General features: G+C 44.3%; 1 protein-coding gene across 1 annotated transcript; it reads left to right on the top strand.

Annotated features, from left to right (window-relative positions):
- Window positions 1-25: 25 nt before the first annotated feature.
- LOC122933377 (splicing regulator RBM11-like) lies at window positions 26-23,847 on the top strand. The gene is made up of 5 exons (XM_044288337.1): window positions 26-157; window positions 4,331-4,493; window positions 18,759-18,837; window positions 20,696-20,795; window positions 23,448-23,847. Exons 1-5 carry the CDS (start codon window positions 62-64, stop codon window positions 23,745-23,747), a joined length of 738 nt encoding a protein of 245 aa, XP_044144272.1. The 5' UTR covers window positions 26-61; the 3' UTR covers window positions 23,748-23,847.
- Window positions 23,848-25,987: the final 2,140 nt, after the last annotated feature.

The following is a 25,987-nucleotide window of genomic DNA, read 5'->3' as shown; positions in this document are numbered from 1 at the left end:
AGTTTCTTTCTGCTGTCAAGCTGCTCAGGAGGAGATGCGGGAGAGCTGAGGCTGTCTCATCATGTTAAAGAGACAGGAGGAGGCGGACAGAACCATATTCGTGGGGAATCTGGACTGCAATGTGAAAGAGGAGATCCTCTATGAGCTCTTCCTGCAGGTACCGGGCACATCACTAATTATGCTAATGGAGGAGGGGTGTAATATTTTTATTATTATTATTTATTATATTTATTTATTTAATTTTTTTTTTGGGGGGGGGGGGGGTCTTTTATGTGATTAATTATGCAGCATTAATTGGCAGGTCACATTGAGAAAGTCCCAGTTCATTAGAATACTTTTTAATTGTGTCAGCAATTATTATATATTTTTATGTTTTAATAATTAATTAATTTTATTTATTTTGGGGGGGATATATGTGATTAATTGGCAGGTCATATTGATAAAACCCACTTAATTAGCTTATGTTTTTCTTCTTCCTAACCCAGGCCATAGCTGGAATAAGTTACCCCTCCCCCAATAATATCAGATCAATCACTACTTTCCAATAACTTTGTCACTTTGTTCATTGCAAAACCAGTATCAGGAGCCGGTCTGATCTTTGTAGTCCGTTGTGTGACCCCGATGGGTGCATCTACTCTCAGCACAAATGCGTCATCAATAGTGTTGAGCGAACTTGTGTTTTAAGTTTGGCGTCTAAAGTTCGGGTTATCGAAGAATCGCTTTATGGATTCCGCAACCACGGACCATAACGGAATTTAGAATCCATAACGCGATTCTTCGATAACCCGAATCCGAACTTTAGACACCGAACTTAAAACACAAGTTCGCTCAACACTAGTCAACTTTATTTTTTTAAATAAAAATCTGATTAGTCCTGCAGACAGCGAACTGCTGCCCGGTGGTTCCTTCATCTTCCATATGGGCGCGCAGATCAACAGTATAGCTGTTCCCTGACATTTTTTTCAGTTTTTTCGAGTTTAACAGAGTTTCCCTGGGTTGGAAGAATAGGTCCACCTTCTGCTAAAAGCAGCACCACCCTCCTCCACAGGTTGTGTGTCGACCCCATTCGCTTCAAGCGAGCTCAGCTGTAATACCAGAACCAACCTGTGGAGAGGGGTGGTGCTGTTTCTGGTAGGAATCACTCATGTTTTTCTAATCCTGGACACCCCTTCCTCCTCCTTTTGTCTCCATTCCTTTTGACCAGCAGGTGACGGGTATCCTGGGGGGATGTGCTGCTGACCAACGATGATTTTTAGGTCTCTGTAACAGATGACTTATCATTGGATTTCTGGGCAGGTTTACACTAGACATGTACGTACCATCAGGCAGGCAATTAGAACATGGTGGAAATGGACCTTTAGGTCAGGGACACACATTGGGGCGTCCATATGTGGCTAAAACCCTACCAACATGTAGTGACCAATGAATGTGTGACTTTGCGTGTAGAACTTGAGGTTCCTTCTATACTTAGGTTGTTCACTTTCTGCCAGACCCCCTACCACCAGCCCACATGGCCAGACCTTCAGAGGGAAGCATACTCGTCTGCTGCTGGCTTCCTGGCTCCTTCGGTCTATGCTGCAGCAGTGACATGTACCGTGTGTCACATCACTGGGATACTTGACCCATGGCGGACACGTCACTGCTGCAGCAGGCACATAACCAGCAGCAAATAAGATGTTGACACGCGGAGACCAAAGGACCCCCAAATGTGGGGATAACCCTTTTAGATTATGGGGTAGTCAATGGCCACCACATGTTGCCTCACACGTGTCCCACAACATCTCCTGACACCCCATTAATCCGATCTGAGACCCTTTAGTCCTGTTTCACACGAGCGTCTGCAATCGGGGAAACACTCAGTTTGACGGTTGCATTTCCCGGACTGACCTCTGCTCGTCTGACCTGAACTCGCTGCATCCTAGTGATCTATGATGCTGTGAGTTCCAGCCCGGCCATAGATCTGCTGACCCTTACCCGCAGACTCATGTGACTGCGGTACAGTAGATCGGCAGTTGGGATGGAACTCGCAGCATCATAAGTCTCTGGTGCAGTGAGTTTGGGTCCGGCGGGCAGCGGTCGCATGGAGCGCATTTCCTGGACCTCACACTCTCAAGTTGCCAGCTGAACTTCTGCCCTCTGTGCACACTCTGACCAGGCGGCACCTCTAAGGCTACCTTCACATCGGCGCTTTCCATATGCGCTATTGAGATCCGTCATAGGATCTCAATAGTCGGGGGGGGGGGGGGGGGGGATATTCTTTAGTTTTGTCAATGGGGACAAAACTGAACTAAACTGAGTCACCAGAATGCTCTCCGTTCTATTTGGTTGCGTCCCCATCGCGGACAGAATAAGCGTTTTTCTGTCCGTGACGTGGTGTGGAGCAAGACGGATCCGTCATGACTCGCAATGTAAGTCAATGGGGACGGATCCTGTTTTCTGACACAATAGACTTTCAATGGCGTTCATGACGGATCTGTCTTGGCTATGTTCAAGATAATACGACTGGATCCGTTGATAACGGATGCAGGCGGTCGTATTATCAGAACGAAAGCGTTTTTGCTGATCCATGACGGATCCAGCAAAAATGCTGGTGTGAAAGTAGCCTTAACTGCATCCACAGCAGTGTAGTAAGATGCCACGGATGGTGCCACGTGGGCCAAGCCAAATAAGTGTCCCTTTAATGTAGCTGATACTTGTACAGTCATAATATTGACTATGAGAAGTTACATGGTAGCCAGGCGTTTCCTCGCATTGATACTCTTAATTCTTTGATACTTTTGTAAAGCCAGTGATTAAACCAGCTTCATAAAGCAGACGTACAGTGATTCACACAGTAAGTGGCCGCTTTATTACACGTAGCCGCCTGTAGAACTTACAGCAGGGCTCATTCACAGAGACTGGCGTTTTCTCTCCGGTCTTTGTTTCCCCTGCGCAGCTGAAGGATTAGACTAACTTACTGTATGACGACGCTGGCGTTGTTTTTTGCCAACATGTACGCCTGTTTCCAGATGTTGACTTTAGTAAATTTGCTTCATGCCACCTAATGCGAAAATATAAAAATGAATCCGATATATACCGTACTCGCCTCTTTCTCCGTGCCACAGGTCTGTTCATCCTCCCGCTTCACAAGGCGGCTGTGGGGACGTGCAGATATGCGGCACATGACTTCTTCAGCCGGTCACTGTCCTCATCGGTATACGGCACAAGACCATTGAGGTCGGTAATTGACTGCTGCGGTCATATGCCGTATACCCGTATGTCACTGCCTGTAAATATACGGACCGGCGGCCAGAAGAACGAGGCTGGTTTGTAGTCATTTTTTATTTTACAGCATTAGGTGTTATGGGCCAAATGTCTAGTTATTTGGACAACACCTTTAATGATGGTTGTCCCACCGCCTCCTCTCAATGATGGATGGATGGCTGTTGTGCGGGCAAATGTATTATTTGTTCGCTCCTGTTAGCCAGACGGCGCAATATTTTTTGTGCCATTTTGACCCGTCCCCATTATTCCAGGCTCCAGCGTCTTCATAAATGGCTCATGTACAATAATTCTCAGTAAATCATGAACATTTTTTTGGAAGCCGGTGTTGGAGTTGGTACATTTCCACTGCCCTGGTGATTAGTATATGACGTGCGTTTGAAAACCAATCCGAATTCTCAGTCAGCATAGGTCGGGGGCTGACTGATAACAGATGGGGTTCCTCAAAAGTTACCTCTCCGGCCAGGAGTCGTGGTGCATCACCTGGAATGGTCCTTCCCCTAAATGATAGATCACCCGTCCGTTTCCTTCTTTTATAAACCTTCACCCATTTCTATCTAGATGCCAGTTTGCAAAGCTGAACGCACAGACATGTTTAGCACTGTATTTATTGACATGGTATTGTACATATTTTATGCATCTTTGGTGCAAAAACTGCATAAAAATCATCTGTGCTGCAGATCCAAAACCTTGTAGGGTCCGGTGAATGGTGGATGGTCTCGGATCACATTTCCATCTGTTGAGATGCATTTTACATAGATGGGAGTATATCAGCATGGTGCTATTAGCTGAGAATCCCCAGGGGACGAGTTTTATATAGTAACAGGTTGGTGGCTCCGATCTGATGATTGCCCCCCGCAGGGATCCCTCTCGCACCCAGTGATTTCACTCTCTGTTAGTAAATAGCAGATCACAGTTGGAAGTACAGCATTATTGTTCTTTTTTCTGATTCAATAAGTTTTATTGTTTAAACAATTGAAAGGTATAAAATACGGTACAAACTATACACTTTTGATTATATCAAAGTACAGAAGAATAGACCAATTATATTCTTTTTTTTCTATTCCAGGCTGGACCACTGACCAAAGTGACTATTGCCAAGGATAAAGAAGGACACTTCAAGTCTTTTGGCTTTGTCTGCTTCAAACACACTGAATCTGTGCCTTATGCTATATCCCTGCTCAATGGCATCCGCCTATTCGGGAGACCTATTAAACTCCAGTATCGATTTGGTAGGTTTATGGGGGATTCTTTAACGTGAAGGGGGGGGGGGGGGGGGGGTAAAGGGAATCTGTCACCGAGATAATCGATATTAACCCCTTAGTGACCAAGCCTGTTTGGGCCTTCATGACCAAGCGTTTTTCTTCCTTTTTTCATGGTCTCGTTCCAAGAGCTATAACTTTTTTATTTTTTCGTCCTATATAGCTTTATGAGGGCTTGTTTTTTACGGGACAAGTTGTAGTTTTTAATGGCACCATTTTGGGGTACACATAACTTTCTGATTAACTTTTATTAACTCTTTCTGGGAGGGAGATGGGGGAAAAATAGCAATACTGCCACTGCGTTTCTGCATTATAAATTTTACGGCGTTCATTTTTCGGTACAAATTACATAATATCTTTATTCTCTGGGTCAGTACGATTACAGTTATACTAAATACTTATAAATTTTTTTAAGTTTTACTACTTTTTTTTTTCCAATAAAACCCCTTTTATTAACCAAAAGATTTTGCATTGCCACTTCACAAGACCCATAACTTTTTTTCTCTTTTTCTATGGAGTTGTGTGAGGGCTTGATTTTTGAGGGACAACTTTTATTTTTCATTGGTATAATTTTGGAGTAAATGCCGCTTTTTGATCGCTTGTTATTACGTTTTTTTCTGTGGAAACTAAGAATAAATTAGAAATTCTGTCTTCTTTTTTTTTTTTTTTTTTTTTTTCTTTTCTTTTTACGGCGTTCACCATAGTCCGGGTCGTTACGGACGCGGCAATACCAAACATGGGGGATATTTTCTTTTTGCAATTTTTTTTCATTGAAAAGCGTATTTTCAATGGAAAAAAATGCATATTTTTTTATTTTATTTAATAAAAGTGTATTTTTTTTTTCTATTTTACTACTTAAAAGTCCCACAAGGGGACTATAATATACAGTATTTTGATTGCTTTTAAAATGTAATGCATTATCTCTATAATGCATTACATTTCAGTAGCAATGCTATTCAAAGATTGACCAGCAGGCTGCGCTGGAGAGAACTGCAGACAGGCTCGGGGCCCTGATCTGAAGCGAGGTAAGCTTCACAACACATCAGCACCCCGAGATCGCATTTTCAGGGTGCTGATGGGAGACAGAGGGAGTCCGCTCCCTCTGTCACCACTTTACATGCAGCGGGCGCCATTGCGCCCGGCATGTAAAGGGTTAAACAGACCGGATCGGCGCTCCTGCCGGTCAGGGCTGTTAGAGCAGGGCCCTGGCTCTCATGTGAGCGCCGGGTCCGAGCTCCCCGCCGCTGCACGGGGGAGCCGTGCAGCCTAAGGCCCCTTAGTGACCGCCGTAAAAACACGTATGGGTGGTCACTAAGGGGTTAAAGGGATTCTGTCATCAAGATTTTCAATATGGAGCTGTTCATATCATCCTCTCAGTCTCCATTATCTAATTAAAAATATACTAGTTTTACCCCCACCTGTCCTTTCATTTTGGATAGAAATCGGTTTTATTAATATGCTAATTACCTTACTAGCGTGCCCAAGGGGCTGTCCCTCCGGCCGTTTGTGCCCAGCCGCACCCCTTATTTCGTAGCCCAGTGCCGCCCCATTGCTAACTATGCACTCCTCTCATCGCCGATGGTGCGCCGTAATCTCACGCAGGCGCCCTAAATCCATTGGTCAGCGCCCAGCGCGGTGTCCTGGCAGCAGCCTCAGCGAACGAAGCGCGCATGCACCAGCTGTCTGCGCACTTCGCCCGCGGGCGCTGACCAGTGGATTTAGGGCGCATGCGCGAGATTACAAGATAAGGGGCGCGGCTGGGCACAAACGGCCGGAGGGACAGCCCCTTGGGCACACTAGTAAGGTAATTAGCATATTAATAAAACCGATTTTTATCCAAAAATGAAAGGACAGGTGGGGGTAAAACTAGTATATTTTTAATTAGATAATGGAGACTGACAGGATGATATGAACAGCTCCATATCGAAAATCTTGATGACAGAATCCCTTAAAACCAAAAGTGTGTCCTGACAGCACTTCATACCTTCTTTCCTGCACCTGCGCTCTTCCAGTTCATCTGAGGGCATCATTTTCACCTGTTTCACTGGACATGCGCTGAGCCCAGTGAGGTTTTCGGCGCATGCCCAGTGAAACGGTTGCGTCTGATGCCCTCAGTTAAACTGAAACAGCGCAGGCAGTGTTCGGCACCGCGCCTGTCGGTGATGCTAAAGGGAAAGGGAGGGCGGTGTTATCGGCTGCTAGTGACGTACAAGGGGGTGGTAACGGTGTTGCTGGTGGCGGAGGAGAGGCGTTTTTAGGCTTTGTAGGGGGGTGCAGCTATGGACTATTTTTGTCCAACGATAATAGAAAATATTAGGCGGCACTGTAAAATCACTGTCCTTTATTCTTATAATATTCCATTAGTGCAGGGGCGGACAAGCTTCCACACAAAGTTTGAAAAGCGTTGACGTCCGTTTCGTGCTCGCGCGCTTCTTCGGGCCGCTTAGTGCATGTCTCTTTGAAGGCGTCACTCCTAGGGTTGCTATATCAACCCAGGATGCTTACTAGTATAGACATCTATTAAGATCAACTTAAAACAACAGCAATATATAGCAAAATGTGGTGGGGATTGGGTCCATCACTGAACCCTTATCCACAGATGTGGACTGGCTGTTGAGACCACTCCTGCCTATGTAAGTGATACTAATGACTTCCTCTTGGCGTTGAAGGAGTTTCATTGGCAGGAGGGTTTCAGTTTGGTATCTTTAGACGTTGAAAGCCTCTACACCCGGATACCGCATGAGACGGGTGTGACGGCTGTTTTTGGAGTCTTAGGCAATATGAACAAGAGTGGCCTCTACTGCTGTTTTATCAGGGAAGCTTTTTATTTTATTCTAACCAACAATGTGTTTAGGTTTGGGGATCGATGTATAGGCAGAGACATGGTACTGCCATGGAGGCCCCGGTATCTCGCACCTTGGCGAGATGTGAGGACAGATTTATCTTCTCCACCAATAATCCCTACCTTTTTTATATACGCTATGTGGATGACCTCTTTATAGTATGGTACAAGGTCTCTATGCCAGGAATTTATGTGTTTGAATGATAATAATAATATGAACATGAAGTTCACTATGAATTTTGGGGGTACTGCACTCGAGTTTTTGGATGTGGCTGTCCGGGTAACTGGTGGGGGGCTGGTTACGGAGGGCTATCGTAAGCCCACGGCGACCAACTCCTTACTGCACTACGACAGCTTCCATACCCATAGTGTAAAGGAATCAGCACCATATGGACAATTAGTGAGATTAAGGAGGATTAACAATCCTGAGGAGGTTACAGTACACAAGCCTTAGATCTGAAGGGACGCCTTCTAAATTGTGGTTTACCCAGAGAAAATATTGAACGAGCTATGGCGAAAGCAGGGGAATGTGAACAGAGTGAATTATTAAAAAAATATGATAAAAATAAAGGAAGGTTTGCATTCTCCTTTAAATTCAGCCCTGCAGCAGAACTCGTAAAAAAAGCAATATGTAATAATTGGGACATATTAAAAGATGAGACCGGTTTATCGGAGTACGTAGAACAAAGACCCTTAATATCCTTTACAAGTTAGTGAGGAGTTGGTATGGGCTTTGTATAGTTTTTTTTCAAACTTCATACTTTCAAGTAGTCAGCGGGCACGTAGAACAAGTCACGGAGACTCGATAAAAGGACATGCTGAGATGGCAATGTACCTGGCAAGAAATGTAGCAAGACAAGGCAGTCTGTTATTCTGTTAATTTGTAGTATTAGATCAGTGGGGGTCCTACCGCTGGGACCACCATTAATCATAAGATTGAAGACCCTGTAGCCCAGAGGACACCCCCAAATGAATGGAGTGTGCACCGCTGCTCCATTCATTTCTAAGGGTGTACTCATAAGCAGTGATGGCCAGTTCGCAGTGTTCGCCCACGAACACATGCGATCTGCCATCTTAACTGACAAGTCCGGCGAGGCACAGGTAAGTCCTTACCTGTGCCTGTGCGCGAGCCGGTCTGAAATGAAATGCGGCCTCCGGGAGCAGGCCGCAAAAAAATACAGAACGCACACGGAACACATCCGTATTTTGCAAATCCATACTGTAGAAATGCTATGCCCAGCCCATATTGCTCAACTGTTTGGTGATTTAATAAGTTACTGTTTCTGTTTCCAATTCGCAAAAAAAAGAATCTCATACGGATATGTTTTGTAGAATAACAGAACAGAAGAGGACTTAAATCAGAGAGAAAAAAAACTCAGATACAGAACACCAGATCCGTGAAAAACAGACCGCAAAACAGACCGCAAAACAACAACGGTCGTGTGCATGAGCCCTAAACCATATTCTTTGTGGGATGACCCCTTTAAGAAAAAAAAAAAAAGATTATTTTTCCTGCAAATAGCAGACCTGCCACCCACCGGACAACGCTGCTTGTCTTGCCTCTGATGCATATGGCGCAGCTTGCAAATATTTTAGCAGAGGTAATTGGAGCGGAACCAACATCCAGAATATTTTATAGTCCAATCCAGTACTGTTCTGCCGGACTAGACTTCTCTTGAAGTCACTTGGCAATGTTGGACAGAGAGAGGATGGGGATCGCTGAGCCTGTGCTCCTCGCTGTTGTCCTGCAAACTGTGCTGTGCTCCGTCCCTTATATCCCCCCCCATAGCATATACCACTGGGCACTATTCTCTATCATGGTCACCACATCATATAGTACAGCAGCACAGATCAGAATGTGTGTGAATATATATATATATATATATATATATATATATATATATATATATATATATATATATATATATATTTTACTGAACAAAAATAAAAACGCAGCACTTTTGGTTTTGCTCTTATTTTGCATGAGCTGAAACATTTTCTACACACACAAAAGACCCATTACTCCCAAATATTTTTCACAAATCTGTCTAAGTCTGTGTTAGTGAGCACTTCTCCTTTGCCGAGATAATCCATCCCACCTCACAGGTGTGGCATATCAAGGTGCTGATTAGACGGAATGAATATTGCACAGGAGTGCCTTAGACTGCCCACAATAAAAGACCACTCTGAAATGTGCACAGTTTTGCCTTATTGGGGGGGAAGGGTCATAAAACCAGTCAGTATCTGGTGTGGCCACCATTTGCCTCACGCAGTGTAACACATCTCCGTCGCATAGAGTTGATCAGGTTGTGGATTGTGGCCTGTGGAATGTTGGTCCACTCCTCTTCAATAGCTGTGCGAAGTTGCAGAATATTGGCAGCAACTGGAACACGTTGTCGTATACGCCGATCCAGAGCATCCCAAACATGCTCAATGGGTGACATGCCCGGTGAGTATGCTGGCCATGCAAGAACTGGGATGTTTTCAGCTTCCAGGATTTGTGTACAGATCCTTGCAATATGGGGCCGTGCATTATCATGCTGCAACATGAGGTGATGGTCGTGGATGAATGGCACAACAATGGGCCTCAGGATCTTGTCACGGTATCTCTGTGCATTCAAAATGCCATCAATAAAAGGCACCTGTGTTCGTTGTCCATAACATACGCCTGCCCATACCATCACCCCACCGCCACCATGGGCCACTCGATCCACAACGTTGATGTCCACAAACCGCTTACCCACACGACACCACACACGCTGTCTGCCATCTGCCCTGAACAGTGAAAACTGGGACTCATTCGTGAGGCCGGTTGGATGTACTGCCAAATTCGGTAATATTTTTACACAAGGTTGTAAAAAACAATCTATGTATCTGGATAGAGTACTTGTCAGACAATCGACTCCCGACACTATTTGTCTTCCCGGTGGTTCTACTGTATTTTTGGATTATGGTAAAATGCAACAATTTTTGGTTGTTTTAGCTCCACAAATTCTGCCTCTGAGGAGTAAAGAAGAAGCTATTTTAAATAAAAGAGGCAGAATTTGTGGAGATAAAACAACCAAAAATTGCCGCATTTTATCAAAACACAAAAATACAGTAGAACCACCGGGAAGACCAATAGTGTCGGGAGTCGATTGTCTGACAAGTACTCTATCCAGATACATAGTTTGTTTTTTACAACCTTGCGTAAAAATACTACCGACACACCTAAAAGACACCCAACACATTTTGAATATTTTAAATGGAATCAAATTGAAACCGCATTACATCCTGGGGACATTAGACATAATACTATCAGTGAGAATACAAAAGGGTGGATGTTTACAAAATCAGGGAGAATTGGAACAAAATCAAATTGATTTTATTGGGGATTGTATTATGTTTATTTTAAAGAAAAATGACTTTTTATTTGAAGACCCATTTTAAATACAGCAGTGGGGTACAGCGATAGGGACGAGATTCGCACTGGGGTTCGCTAATATATATGTAGGTCAGTGGGAACAGCAGGTTATCCACCCAAATGGCGAGCTCCGGGCTAATCTCGTCATATGGAAGAGATTCATAGACGATGTGATATTCATCGGGGGGGGGGGGGGAAGGGAAGAAGAACTAAATACGTTTTTTTTATGAAATGAATAAAAATGAATTTTATTTAGAATTTACACCGGCATTTAGCAATCGGGAAATGCATTTCTTGGATCTCACCATTTACATTGAAGATGAAAAAATACAGACAAAAACCTATAACAAACCGACGGATACAAAGAGTTGCATTTCATGGGACAGTTGTCATCTGCCACAATGGTTGGAAAATATTCCAAAAAGCCAGTTTATGAGGATCAGACGGAATTGCACAAAAAAGGATGAATATCAAGTAGAAGCAGACAAATTACAACAGAAATTTGAACAGAGAGGTTCTAATAAAGAAAAACGAATAAAACAAAAAGAATTGGTAGGGAGAGTAAGTAGACAGGATCTAATGAATAAAAAGATAAAAAAAAAGCAGGAAAAGAAGGATGGAGAAGGAGAGTCCTTTGAAATGCCGCCGATCATCACGCAGTACAATGGGCAGACAGGAATATTGAGGAACATCATTAAAAGAACATTGGGAGACCCTGAAAGAAGACAAAATTCTAGGAGATCACATCCCTAAATACCCCAAATTTATATACAGAAAGGCAATAAAAATGTGGGTCGCCTAATAGCCCCCACCAATAAATGTGTAAGCAAAAAAAAGTGAGAGTCAGATAAAAATTGGGGATACAAGAACAAAACCACAAGCAGGCTCCTTCCCATGTGGCACATGTGGGGTGTGTAAAAAATTTAAAAGAAGTAGGAAACAACATATGAACAAGCAAATAAAAAATGAATGGAGAGCTAATGTAGCCACATACGAGACCATATCACATGCAGGAGTCAGGGGGTTATATGCAATAATATGCCCCTGCAAGAAATTATACATGGGCCGTACCAAAAGAACCCTAAGTAAGAGGATGGGGGAGCACGTTTATCACATCAGGAGGAAATATGAAGGCCACCCCCTTTCAAGACACTACAAAGACAAACATGGGGGTAACAGTGATGGCACCATATTCAGTGGAATAGAGATAGTGAATAAAGATGGGGGGATTTTATTAAAAAAATGTCGAGAGCAGAGACCGGCTGGATTTTTTATCTAAACACATTAGCACCAGCAGGATTGGATTATTTGCCTTTAAATGACGAACAACCAAAGTATAGAAGACATGAGGGGGTTAAATGAAGGAGGAGACATGGACCTACATAAACAACACTAGGAGTCCAAACCAGTATCCCTGACGAAGAATAACGCTTTCATCGAAACGCGTTAGAGTAACTTTGGTCCTCCCAGCTATCCGTAGCTCTTACTGTAACGTCACACAGCGCTCCGTGCAAGCGAGCCGATTTTTAAAGTGAGCGTTGCCGCCGGCCGGGGCAGGCTCAGTATAACTAATAACAATAGGGTCCAGCCTCCCAATATCCCCTTCACTTTGGATGTAAGAGCAAGAAAGAGGAAGACATAGGTCACATAGGCGAACAGACAAGAACTCAGAAACGGGTAAATACCAATACCAACGACTCCAAAGTAAAGGGGAAAAATATGCAAGACTTTATTCACCCATGTGACAAGGCAACGTTTCGGCTCTGTGTGAGCAATTCTCAAGGACACATCAAAATCCGCACTCTGGCTGTACAGCTTTTTAATAAACTTTCAGGAAAGACAAATACATAATTTTTCAACAATCTCCCTGTTGTCATCAGTCGTGGACAGGTGTCCGTCTCCTTCTCCATGGTTGACATTTAAGTGACCTTCTATGAACTTCTGTATCCATACATTCATACACACTTCTTCGCAACAAAACACTTTCTTCATACTGTGCACAAAGGCAAAATTTATCATTGACCAGTGTTAAATCAGATCCCCTAGTCTTCATCAGACCTCAGTTCAGAACCCCCATCCTTAATCAGACCTCAGATCAGACCCCCCCCCCAATCTTTATCAGACTTCAGATCAGACAATAAAATAAAACAACTTAACGTATTTGGCCCCTTCCCCCCCCTCCCCCCCCCCAAGGCGGGGGAAAACATCCCAGCATCTTATGGGGCAAATACTAATGAGCATATGGAAGTGCTTATTGGTACCGGAGGACCGGGAAGCGGTGAATGCTGCGCCCCCCCCCCCCCCCTCTTCCTGGTCCTCTGTAGTCGGCTGTGCTGTGACTGCGCACAGTGTGAGGACGCTCTGTGACCTTGCGCTGTTTGTGTCGGGTCACAGCACAGCCGGTGGCAAGATGAAGATCTCGCTGGAGGTGACAAGCGGCGGCGTCCAGAGCAGGAGAAGTAAGTAGATAATTTTTTTATTTGCTCTGTGGCACGGCAGTCCTAACAGTTGTGTTTATTGTGCTTATTTGATTAAATACAATAAACCCAAATCATGTAAATTGTTAGGAAAATGTGTGATATGAGGCATTTCCAAGTCAGAATTTGCTGTGGGGTACACGGTAAGCCATGTGCTGTTCATTAATTGGGGCTCATTTACTAATTCTGTCATACATAAGTGATGGGGTGCCTTGTATTCCCTAAAACAACGAACACCATTTTTCTGGATTTGGGACACACTACATGGACACTTCTAAACTGCTGATGATCGATGTACTGCTCCCTTGCTCCCCCCCCCCAAATTCCTTACTGCAGAAGCTGGTTCTGCGTGCTAGCAAAGGAGACTGACTACATGATGAACCTACTCAGTACAAAGCAGGTAAGTGTGTATGTGTTTATACAGTGAAACCTCCTCGAGCGGACCACTCAAAATTACATTGAAAAGTGGTCTTCTAGGGGGCTTGCTTCTCAAAGAAGAGGGCCAATATACTGTACATAATTTGTTGTGGAACTGAAAATGTGCTCTGGATAAAGTGGCGGCCTTCAGAGAGGTTTCGCGGTACACATATGTTGCATTCGCAGTATATACTTATGAGTCTAACTTTCCTATGGAAGTATTTCTGTCAGCGTCCGTGTAAAAGTTGCTCCATTGGATTTGACACTACTGAGTAATAAAAGTCTACAGCCCATTGTCTTTGTCCTCCATTCTTCGGTTTGGTGAATTGCCCGTGTCTGCTCTTTATATTTGCAAGCATCCATTAGGTCCATAGTTAGTGGCACCTAAAAGAACATTAGACTCCTTTGGGGAAAAAATTTAACAAAAAAAACAAAACTGTAAACCTGTGCTTACATCGCAAATTCTATACAGAATGCAGAACAAAATAGTGCAATGTGCATAAATGTATAATTTGGTAAAATGACGGACCACGTGACTGAAATCTGGTGCTCTGTGAAGGAACAGAACACCAGAAGTTAAATAGTCACCATACATTATATTATAACTTAGCTGGAGAAAGAGGCATTTTCTGTGATATTAGTTCTCCTTACCCCCCTTTCTTAAACTAACTTTCTCTCTGAATTCTGTGAGAAAACTGCCTTGAAACAAAGATGGACTGCCTGCTCACTGAAAAATCAGATTGTAGCTGCTTATAGAAGTCTATGGAGAAGGGAGGGGGAGGAGCAGTGATCTGCAGAGTAAGATCGATACAGGCATGATTCAGCAGCTAATACTAAGTGTTATATCTCCCCCTCATGCTTTATTCATTATTCTATACTGCTCAGTACCACTCTATAATATTCTATATGGTGCTGGGGAGCAGAATCTGCTGTCTCCGTGTCCTCTTTGGCCAGACTTGATACCAGCTAAGGCAGAAATGAAAATTTGAGAAGCAGCATGCAAAGGAGAAAATGGCTAGAAATGCTATCTACAAGTCCTATAATGGTCAGATATAATGCTAGTGGTTATGCCGATGGCACTATATCAGCTTATTCTGAAAATGTATCCGAAACAATAGGTCCGGTTTATGCAGATCTGATCAGAGCATAAATATGTAATTAACTTGTCTTGTTCATTATCAGTTCTATTCATTTATTTCTTAGGCTACTTTCACACTCGCGTTTGGTCATGGATCTGCACAAACGCTTCCGTTCAGCACGGATTCGTTTGTATTATCTTTAACATAGCCAAAACGGATCCGTCTTGAACACCATTAACCCTAAGTTCACACCTGAGCTCAACACATGAAAACCAATGCTTCCCTATGAGAATGGTTCTCACCTGGGCGTTTTACAGCACGTACGATCAAGTACTTGAGCTTCTTTGGGGCGTTTTGACGCGCGTTTGTGGCCATAGGACACTGCAGTCAATCACACAAACGCGCGTTTACTATTACAAAAAACGCGCATAAAAACGCGCGTAAAACGCGCGTTTGAGAAACGCTCAGGTGTGAAAGCAGGGTAAAAGTCAATAGAGGACGGATCCATTTTCTATTGTGCCAGATTGTGTCAGTGAAAACGGATCTGTCCCCATTGACTTACATTGTGTGCCAGGACGGATCCGTTTGCCTCCGCATCGTCTGGTGGACATTAAAACGCTGCAAGCAGCGTTTTGGTGTCTGCCTCCAGAGTGTAACGGAGGTAAACTGATGCATTCTGAGTGGATCCTCTTCTATTCAGAATGCATTAGGGCAAAACTGATCCGTTTTGGACCGCTTGTGAGAGCCCTGAACGGATCTCGCAAACGGAAGGCCAAAAACGCAAGTGTGAAAGTAGACTAAATTATATACGTTTCTGGGAACGTTGCCCATTTTCAATTTTGATACATTGATTGGAACAATGAAAAAAAAAATTGTTGGTGAAGGTGGACCTACCCTTTAACCGCCTCCAGACCGCCTAACGCACGGATGCGTCCTGGAGGCGGTCGATTTATTCCTCCTGGACACATCCGTGCGTCATCTCGCGAGAGGCGAGACTTCCTGTGAACGCGCACACAGGCGCGCGCGTTCACAGGAACGGAAGGTAAGAGACAGGATCTCCAGCCTGCCAGCGGCGATCGTTCGCTGGCAGGCTGTAGATGTGATTTTTTTTTTTAACCCCTAACAGGTATATTAGAAGCTGTTTTGATAACAGCGTCTAATATACCTGCTACCTGGTCCTCTGGTGGTCCCTTTTGCTGGGATCGACCACCAGAGGACACAGGTAGCTCAGTAAAGTAGCACCAACCACCACTACACTACACTACACCCCCCCCCCCCCGTCACTTATTAACCCCTTATGAACCCCTGATCACCCCATATAGACTCCCTGATCACCCCCCTGTCATTGATCACCCCCCTGTAAGGCTCCATTTAGAGGTCCGTATGTGTTTTGCGGATCCACGCATCCATGGATCGGATCCGGAAATTGCATACGGACGTCTGAATGGAGCCTTACAGGGGGGTGATCAATGACAGGGAGGTGATCACCCCATATAGACTCCCTGATCACCCCCCTGTCATTGATCACCCCCCTGTCATTGATCACCCCACTGTAAGGCTCCATTCAGATGTCCGTATGTGTTTTGCGGATCCACGCATCCATGGATCGGATCCGCAAAGCACATACGGATGTCTGAATGGAGCCTTACAGGGGGGTGATCACCCCATATACACTCCCTGATCACCCCCCTGTCAGGCTCTATTCAGACATTTTTTTGGCATCAGTTAGCGGAAATTTTTTTTTTTTTTTTTTTCTTACAAAGTTTCATATTCCACTAACTTGTGTCAAAAAATAAAATCTCACATGAACTCACCATACCCCTCACGGAATCCAAATGCGTAACATTTTTTAGACATTTATATTCCAGGCTTCTTCTCACGCTTTAGGGCCCCTAAAATGCCAGTGCAGTATAAATACCCCACATGTGACCCCATTTCGGAAAGAAGACACCCCCAGGTATTCGCTGAGGGGCATATTGAGTCCATGAAAGATTTAAATTTTTGTCCCAAGTTAGCGGAAAGGGAGAATTTGTGAGAAAAAAACAAAAAAAAAATCAATTTCTGCTAACTTGTGCCAAAAAAAAATAATTTATGTGAACTCGCCATGCCCCTCATTGAATACCTTGGGGTGTCTTCTTTCCAAAATGGGGACACGTTGGGTATTTATACTGCCCTGGCTTTTTAGGGGCCCTAAAGCGTGAGAAGAAGTCTGGGATCCAAATGTCTAAAAATGCCCTCCTAAAAAGAATTTGGGCCCCTTTGCGCATGTAGGCTGCAAAAAAAGTGTCACACATGTGGTATCGCCGTACTCAGGAGAAGTTGGGGAATGTGTTTTGGGGTGTCATTTTACATATACCCATATATACTTTATATAAAAAAAATGGGAAAAGTTGTCTTTTGTCGAGATATTTCTCTCACCCAGCATGGGTATATGTGAAAAGACACCCCAAAACACATTGCCCAACTTTTCCGGAGTACAGCGATACCAAATGTGTGACACTTTTTTGCAGCCTAGGTGGGCAAAGGGGCCCACATTCCAAAGAGCACCTTTCGGATTTCACCGGCCATTTTTTACAGATTTTGATTTCAAACTACTTTGCACGCATTTGGGCCCCTAAAATGCCAGGGCAGTATAACTACGCCACAAGTGACCCCATTTTGGAAAGAAGACACCCCAAGGTATTTCATGATGGGCATAGTGAGTTCATGGAAGTTTTTATTTTTTGTCACAAGTTAGTGGAATATGAGACTTTGTAAGGAAATAAAAAAATAAAATTTCCGCTAACTTGTGACAAAAAATAAAAATGAACTCACTATGCCCATCAGCGAATACCTTAGGGTGTCTACTTTCCGAAATGGGGTCATTTGTGGGGTGTTTGTACTGTCTGGGCATTGTAGAACCTCAGGAAACATGACAGGTGCTCAGAAAGTCAGAGCTGCTTCAAAAAGCGGAAATTCACATTTTTGTACCATAGTTTGTAAACGCTATAACTTTTACCCAAACCATTTTTTTTTTTTTACCCAAACATTTTTTTTTTATCAAAGACATGTAAAACAATAAATTTAGGGAAAAATTTATATATAGATGTCATTTTAAAAAAAAAAAATTTACAACTGAAAGTGAAAAATGTCATTTTTTTGCAAAAATTTAGTTACATTTCGGTTAATAACAAAAAAGTAAAAATGTCAGCAGCAATGAAATACCACCAAATGAAAGCTCTATTAGTGAGAAGAAAAGGAGGTAAAATTCATTTGGGTGGTAAGTTGTATGACCGAGCAATAAACCGTGAAAGTAGTGTAGTGCAGAAGTGTAAAAAGTGGCCTGGTCATTAAAGAGGACCTTTCACCTAAAAAAAAAATGTAAACTAAGACCATAGCTTTACTTACATGCCCCCATGAAGTGTTGATCGTTTTTTCTTTTTTCAAACTGTGTCCCCGTTTGTCCGCTATGCCCCCCCGGAATAATTCCCGCCGTCTATGCTAATGAGCCAGCCTCAAATGGGCTGGCTTTAAAGTTCTCCTCGGCGTGCTCCGCTCTTAGCCAGGGAGAAGACGCTCCAGTTCTCGCGAGACTTCAGAGAACTGGAGCGATTTCGTCTATCCGGCCAAGAGCGGAGCGCGCTGATTGGATGCGCTCCGTGCCAGGGAGAAGAGAGAAGGCACGCCGAGGAGAACTTTTAAAGCCAGCCCATTTGAGGCTGGCTCATTAGCATAGACGGCGGGAATTATTCCGGGGGGGCATAGCGGACAAACGGGGGCACAGTTTGAAAAAAGAAAAAACGATCAACACTTCATGGGGGCATGTAAGTAAAGCTATGGTCTTAGTTTACATTTTTTTTTTAGGTGAAAGGTCCTCTTTAAGGGTGTTTCAGCTAGCGGGGTTGAAGTGGTTAAAAATGTAGCTTTGTAGGATGGAAATCTGGGCATGGAAAATGACTTGCATGTAGCCTGTTACGTAACTGTTGGTTTCTATTCATTGCACCTGCTGTTCTATGATACTGCTGTGTTTTTTTCCAGGAAGTTCTTATTCTAGTGACGCAAGCAATGTCTTCCAAGGACCCGATAATGGATTTATGGCAAACCAGGCTGACTATGGGTGAGATTCTAGTTCCAGATACAGAACCGAATAATATTCTAGAAATAAACCTATTTCTCCCATTCCAAATGATCACGTCCTCTCTAAAGTCTACCCCTACCCATATCCAGAAATAACAGTTAATATCATACCGGCCTTTAGATCAGGGGGACACCGCCTTGTACCACTTCAGAGGGCTACAGTAAAGAGAAATGTATGGCCCATGGACTATGTAGGCCATACATGTCAGGAAAGACCCACCACCTGTCAGAACATTGGGGGTCCCCTGCTCCTCTAATGAGCACTCCGCTAGAGGAGTGGAGGCGAGGAATGGTTATCTCCATTGTAGATTATAGGAGTTAAAGGAACCACGACTCCCAAAAACTAAAGAGCACGCCCGCATGGCCATCGCTCCAGCTCTTTATCTTCTCTTTGGAATGCGGAACATGTCGGACATTTATGGCATATCCTGTCTCTGAGAGCGCATTCAGACATGGCAGAATATTTCTGCAGAAAAATCCACAGTAGCAAATCTGCACCAAATTGTTTGGATTTTGGTGTAGATTTGCCTGCAGATTTTTAACTACGGAAAATGGTGAAAATTAAAAACTGAATACTCGGCCCCCTTGGTGCTTGCACGGCTCCAACGCCGGGTCCCATGACCCACGCAAGTGCTAGGGGAAAAGGGGAGTACAATGTTAATTTTAAAAAGTGGGATTTTTTATTTTATATTTAGGACTTGCAGGTTTTTCTATAGCTACGTGTATCTGGAATAATTGGGATTTGTTGTGTAGTTTGATTCCCCCCCCCCCCCCCCCCCCCCCCCAATTGAACTCAGTGGTTAGGATCTGCAACAGACCTGAGCCAGTTCACCATCAGACACCTTGCAACAGGTCATTTTACAGAGCGCATGCTTGAGTTCTCTAGAAGGCCGCTTTCACACAAACGTTGTGTGCCCATGGCCGTGACGGCGGGTCCGCAATACACGGGCACCGGCCCGTGTGCACTCCGCGTCACGGATGCGGACCCATTCACTTAAATGGGTCCGCAATCGCGTAGATTCAGAACGCAAGCACGGATCGAAAGCACTACGGAGAACTTGTTCTATTTTTTTGCGGTGCGGACGGATCACGGACCCATTCAAGTTGAATAGGTCTTGATCCATCCCAGCCCCCGCACAGACGTTGTCCGTGCATTTGCGGTCCCCAATGCACGGATTGGATGCACAACGTTCGTGTGCATGAGGCCTAACTCTTATTCACTTTGCTCGTGATATAGTCCACATCGGACTTTCCCTCCGCAAATCCGGAGAGTAAAGAGTTACATTAGATGTTCATATAGAATGGTAAAATACCATCAGTCCCGGATACCGCCACAAATTCCACCGTGAATCTTTGGTAAAATCCACATTTTCTACATGCGGATTTTCTCAAGGATTTGCTGCAGATTTCACCCTTTATATCATAGAAAGAGTTGAGTTGACATGTTGTGGATTTTAACCGTTTACCTGCTTACCGTCGATATCGCAGAGGGGGCAGTGTAATTGCAGCTCCTCCATCCTATTCACTTCAATGGGAAGGAGCAGTTACAGTCCGACTGCTCCTTCTCAGTGAAGTGAATAGGACTAATAATCTGCAATTACACCTGAGGATAGGTCATCAATATAGGAAACCGGCATTCCCAACCCCCTCCTATTTCCCTTATAACAGTGACCCCCACAACAGTGCCAGCCTGATGGATGGAGCATCGTGGGATGGAATTGTGCCCCATATTGTGTAAGAATTATTACATATGCGTAAAAACTGAAAGGAGGGGTCATGGGATAAAAAGCATGTCCGCGATCAGAATGTGTTTATATATTATATTATATTATTTGCAGAGTGCCTGTAATGGGGGAAGGGTTTACTCCAGGCTTCCCTATGCCCTTCATGGACAGCAGCTACTACTTCTCAGAGGCGTATCACTATTTTCAAGGCATGGTGAGTGGTTATGATCAGTGTGTAATAGGAAAACGAAATTGGGAGCCGCCTGCCATTGAAATGGGTGGATTCTGCTGATGTGGCAAAATGTGAGATTAATCGTCGTTGACATCTGTGATTAACGGACAGTATTACGCCTGCAGATAGTCAGCCAGATCATCGCTAACATAGAAACGCCCATCAGCGATGCTCTGCCTGTGTAAATGTGCCGCCGATTACCCGATGAACACGCAGGCTAAAAAGATCACCGTTTGGCGGTGGCAGATCGTGTAGTCTAATCGCTGCCAGCAAATAATGATTCTGTATGGGGACAGATACTGTGGAGGAGATCGCTGCATGTAATAGCAGCGGTCTACTCCACTGACGAGCAGAAGCGTTCCTTCCCGACAATCATCAGCCTCATCTGCTGGTCTAATACAGGCCTTACGCTGGGTTCACACCTGAGCGTTCTGAAACGAGCGCTCTGTATGCGCGTTTGTACGGGCGTTTACAATCGCGCATACAGAGACAGGGGTGCACACATTGTCGCGCGTTCCCGAATATCTATGTGCGGGAACGCGCGACAAACGCCCAAAAAAAAGCTCAAGCACTTGTTTGAGCGTCGGGCGTTTTACAGCGCGATCGTACGCGCTGTAAAACGCCCAGGTGAGAACCATTCCCATAGGGAATCATTGGTTCTTGCCTGTTGTGCGTTTTACAGCGCGTAGGAACGCGCTGTAAAACGCTCAGGTGTGAACCCAGCGTTAAGGTATAGCAGGGCACATTTACTACCACTGTGGCTATCATAGATGAGCAGTCTAAAAATGCCCCAAATGTATCGCAGTGGCTCAGGTTGGATGATACATTTGGTGTATGGCTACATCCTTACTTGGGCCTCGATTCCTGCAAAGTCACGTCCCTTTTCATGCTAAGCCACGCTTTCTTGGCAAGTTTTCTAAGGTGAATACCAAAAACTGCGGTATTTGTCCGGCTGCTCCTCAGCACCTTGACCGAGTTGTGGCTGGATCTCCGCCGACCCCCATTATTGTGTATGGGGTCGGATGGAATGCCGGCAAGGACGGATCCGACAGGCTGTTCCCGGCCGGATCTGTTTCACGCATGTGTGAAGCCAGCCTAAGCCTCTGATACGGTATAGCTCTCGGGGGGATCGTCTCTCCTTGTGGAGGCCACCGGCTGGCACAGGGAATCTTACAGGCAATGCTCTCTGGGAACAGTTACGCAAAGAAACTCTCTAGAAAACTTTTTCTCTAACTGGTGGTGAACCTATGGCACGTGTGCCAGAGGAGGAATTCGGGCCCCCCTCTGCGGGCACGTGGCTCTGTGTGGGCCATGTGTAGGGTTGCCACCTGTGCACTACTACTAAGGAGCACTTCCATTGTGGAGCGCTCATGAGTACAGCCTTTGCCTCCTCTTCTGCGTGTTAAAAAAATAAAACTCGCCTCATCCATTTGATTGCCCTGCGGGGAACACTCGCCGTTCACTGGATGCGCAGGACAGGACCTGCGCTCCAGCGTGATGACGTTTTGCACATTGACTGGAGTCAGCAGGACCTGCGAAATGTGGCCCCTAATGGGGGCATTTATTAATACTGGGAGCCACTAATAGGGGAAAAGTAATACTAGAGGGACACTAATAGGTGTATTAATTTTACTGGGGGCCATTATTAATGGTACCTTATTACTGGGAGCCACTAATGGAGGAAAAGTAATGGGGGACACTAATGGGGGCATTCATTTTACTAGAGACCATTAATGGGGTCTTACTAATACTGGGGGCCACTAATGGGGACCTTTATTAATACTGGGGGCCACTAATGGGGACCTTTATTAATACTGGGGGCGACTAATGGGGACCTTTTTATTAATACTGGGGGCCACTAATGGGGCCTTATTGATATTGGGGGCCACTACTGGAGCAATATTATACTGGGGGCTACTAATGGGACATTTGTAATACTAGGGGTTGCCAACGGGGGCATTCATCTTACTGGGCCCTGTGTTCAGCCATGCCCCCACAGCTTAACTTGGCCGGTATTTTTCAGTATTCAGGTTAAATTGTCGTGTTTGCACTTTGCAACCTAAAACCCACTTATTTATGGCAGTTTGGGCACTCTGTCTCTAAAAGGTTCGCCATCACTGCGCTAGTGCCACCCATTGGAGAGTCAGATATTGACTGATGGGGTAGCTAACCCTAACCTGCAATAAGTGGCACTAGAGAAAGTACCTTCCTTCCGGAGGAGAGTTACTTTGCATATATTGTACTTTGCATTGTTCATCTCTGTATTTGTTCCCTTTCATTTATCTGTGTTTTAGCAACATAACAAACAGCAAAAAAAAAAAAAAGATAATTCTTAAAAGAACGAGCAAATGAAAAACGGATGAATCTGAGCACAACAATTGAGCAAATAGTCAAAAAAGAAAACTCATAAAAAATTCATATTGCACATCCGTATTTAATCCTTATTTTCTGAGACAACTGTGAATGAGCCCTGAAGGTGTTTTCTGCGATGAGACAAGTTGGTGATAACTTATGGGAGGTGGAGGCTTGTTGGTTGTTTTTGGGGAGGGAATGTTTTTTTAATAGGTTGGACTTGATATGTGAAAATAACAAAGAATATAGAAACGTATATATTTTTTTTTATCTCCTGCTCAGATGAACCAGTTTTTAGGTTTCCAGCACCCTCCGTTCGGTGCAGCTGCTCAGCCGCACATGACGATGCCCCCAATGAGCAAAGAAGCCTTTCCAACGTATGATGAACCCATGGAAAATTGCAGTGCCGGCCCGAGTTCTGAGAGACAGAATTTAAAGGTTTTATGTGACCACAAATCAAACTCGTCGAGGGCCAGTAAGCGAAGGAGAGAAGCGGAGAGCAGCGACTCTGATAGTGACCACTCAGAGACTCAGAAATCTTCCAATAAACGGAAAAAACGCAAAAAGCGGAGAAAGCGGTGAACTAGACCACAACACGTGCTACACGGAGATGGTTCAGAATGGGTTCGAAGCCTGGGCTCGCTTTTCTTTACACGTACTCAACTTTTTGAAGTCTTCTGACGGCAATCAAATATAATTTTTTTTTGCACTTTATCTAGACATTGGCGCTAAGACTGGTTACTATAGTGTCAGCCGCAGGCTATGCAGTAGAGACATCTGTTCACGATTCCATCACGTAACATCGAGACGTTGCTAAAATAATAAAATTCTAAAGATCACGTTGTCTTTTTACCTCATTGTCTTCCGCTACGTTAAAAGGGAGATGAAACCTTAAATTATAAGCAAAAGAAAAAACTTTTCTGAGCCTAAAAAGCTTTCTGCAAGTTTTGAAAGAGTCTAAGGCCTCTTTCACACAAGCGAGTTTTCCACGCGGGTGCGATGAGTGGAGTGAACGCACAGCACCCGCACTGAATCCTGACCCATTCATTTCAATGGCTCTGTGCACATTTACATTTTTATTTTTTATTTTTTTTACGCATCAGTTCTGCATTACGTAATTCACACAATGGTGAAAAAAACTGTCCGTTTTTCTTGGCCATTTTTTAACCATTTATGCATTCATTTTCTGTCCGTTTTTAACGTCTGTTTTGCAGCCAATTTTAACAGCTATTAAAAACGGATGATTTTCATTGGGTTTTTAAGTGTAAGGCCACTTTCCCACTAGCGTTTCTATTTTCCGGTATTGAGATCAGTCATAGGGTCTTAATACCGGGGAAAAAAAAAAAGCTTCAGTTTTGTCCCCATTCATTGTCAATGGGGACAAAACGTAACTGAACATGCATTCCGTTCCGTTTGGTTGCGTTCTCATACTGGAGAGAAAACCGCAGCATGCTGCCTTTTTTATTTCCGTCATGGGATGCAGAGCAAAACGGATCCGTCATGACCCACAATGCAAGTCAATAGGGACGGATCCGTTCTCTCTGACACAATAGAAATCGGATCCGTCCCCCATTGACTTTCAATGGCGTTCATGACTGATCCGTCATTGCTATGTTAAAGATAATACAACCAGATCCGTTCATAACGGACGCAGATGGTTTAATTATCAGTAACGGAAGCGTTTTTGCTGAGCCCTGCCGGATACTGCAAAAAACGCTAGTGTGAAAGTAGCTTTAAATGATCAGATCCCCGCCAGGATTAGGTAGATAGCGCTGCATGGCTACTTTCACACTTGCGTTGGTGTTTTCCAGTCTCGAAGTCCGGCAGAGGATCTCAATACCGGAAAAAAGTGTTTCCATTTAGTCCCCATGCATTCTGAATGGAAAGAGATCCGTCCAGGATGCATCAGGATTTCTTCCGTTCCAGCAGCATTTCGTCTTGTGACACGATACAAAACCGCTGCAAGCTACGGTTTTGTGTCCGGTCATAAAAACAGAAAGAAATGGATCCAGCACTGAAATCAATCAGATGTTTTTTACGAACCTAACAAAAAAAAAACAACGGATCGGTCACCCATTGAGGCTTCGTTCACATCACCGTTCAGCCTTTCTGTTCTCCTGCTCCTAAACGGAAAGGACGGATTTGGCACATAACTGAGCCGAACGGAGCCTACGGACCCCATAGACTATAATGGGGTCCGTCAGGTTTACGCTCAGAAGATGATTTTGGAGCGGAGACAAAAGTACTGCATGCAGGATCCGCTTCAAAAACCTTCCTCTGAGCGGAAAACGAACAGACCCCATTATGGGGTCCTTAGGTTCCGTTCGGCTCAGGCTACTTTCCCACTAGCGTATTTTGAGGATCCGTCATGGATCTGCAAAAATGCTTCCGTTACAATAATACAACCGGATGCATCAGTCCTGAACGGATCCGGTTGTATTATGTCTTCTATAGCCAAGACGGATCCATCATGAACCCTATTGAAAGTCAATGGGGGACGGATCCGTTTTCTATTGTGCCAGAGAAAACTGATCCATCCCCATTGACTTAGACCTCATGTACACAAACGTATTTTCTTTTCTTTCGTGTCCGTTCCGGGGGTTTTTTGCGAACCGTAAGCGGAACCATTAATTTCAATGGGTCCACACAAAAAACGGAAGTTACTCCTTGTGCATTCCGCATGTCCATATTTCCGTTCCGCAAAAAAATAGAACATGTCCCCTTATTGTTCGCATTACGGACAAGGATAGTACTGTTCTATTAGGGGCCATCTGCTTTGTTCCTCAAAATACGGAATGCACACGGATGTCATCTGTATTTTT

The sequence above is a fragment of the Bufo gargarizans genome, chromosome 3 (assembly GCF_014858855.1).
Source record: "Bufo gargarizans isolate SCDJY-AF-19 chromosome 3, ASM1485885v1, whole genome shotgun sequence".
In the NCBI taxonomy this organism is placed as follows: domain Eukaryota; kingdom Metazoa; phylum Chordata; class Amphibia; order Anura; family Bufonidae; genus Bufo; species Bufo gargarizans.
The sequence above is the reverse complement of the archived record's forward strand: the minus strand, read 5'-3'. Positions and strand labels throughout refer to the sequence as shown.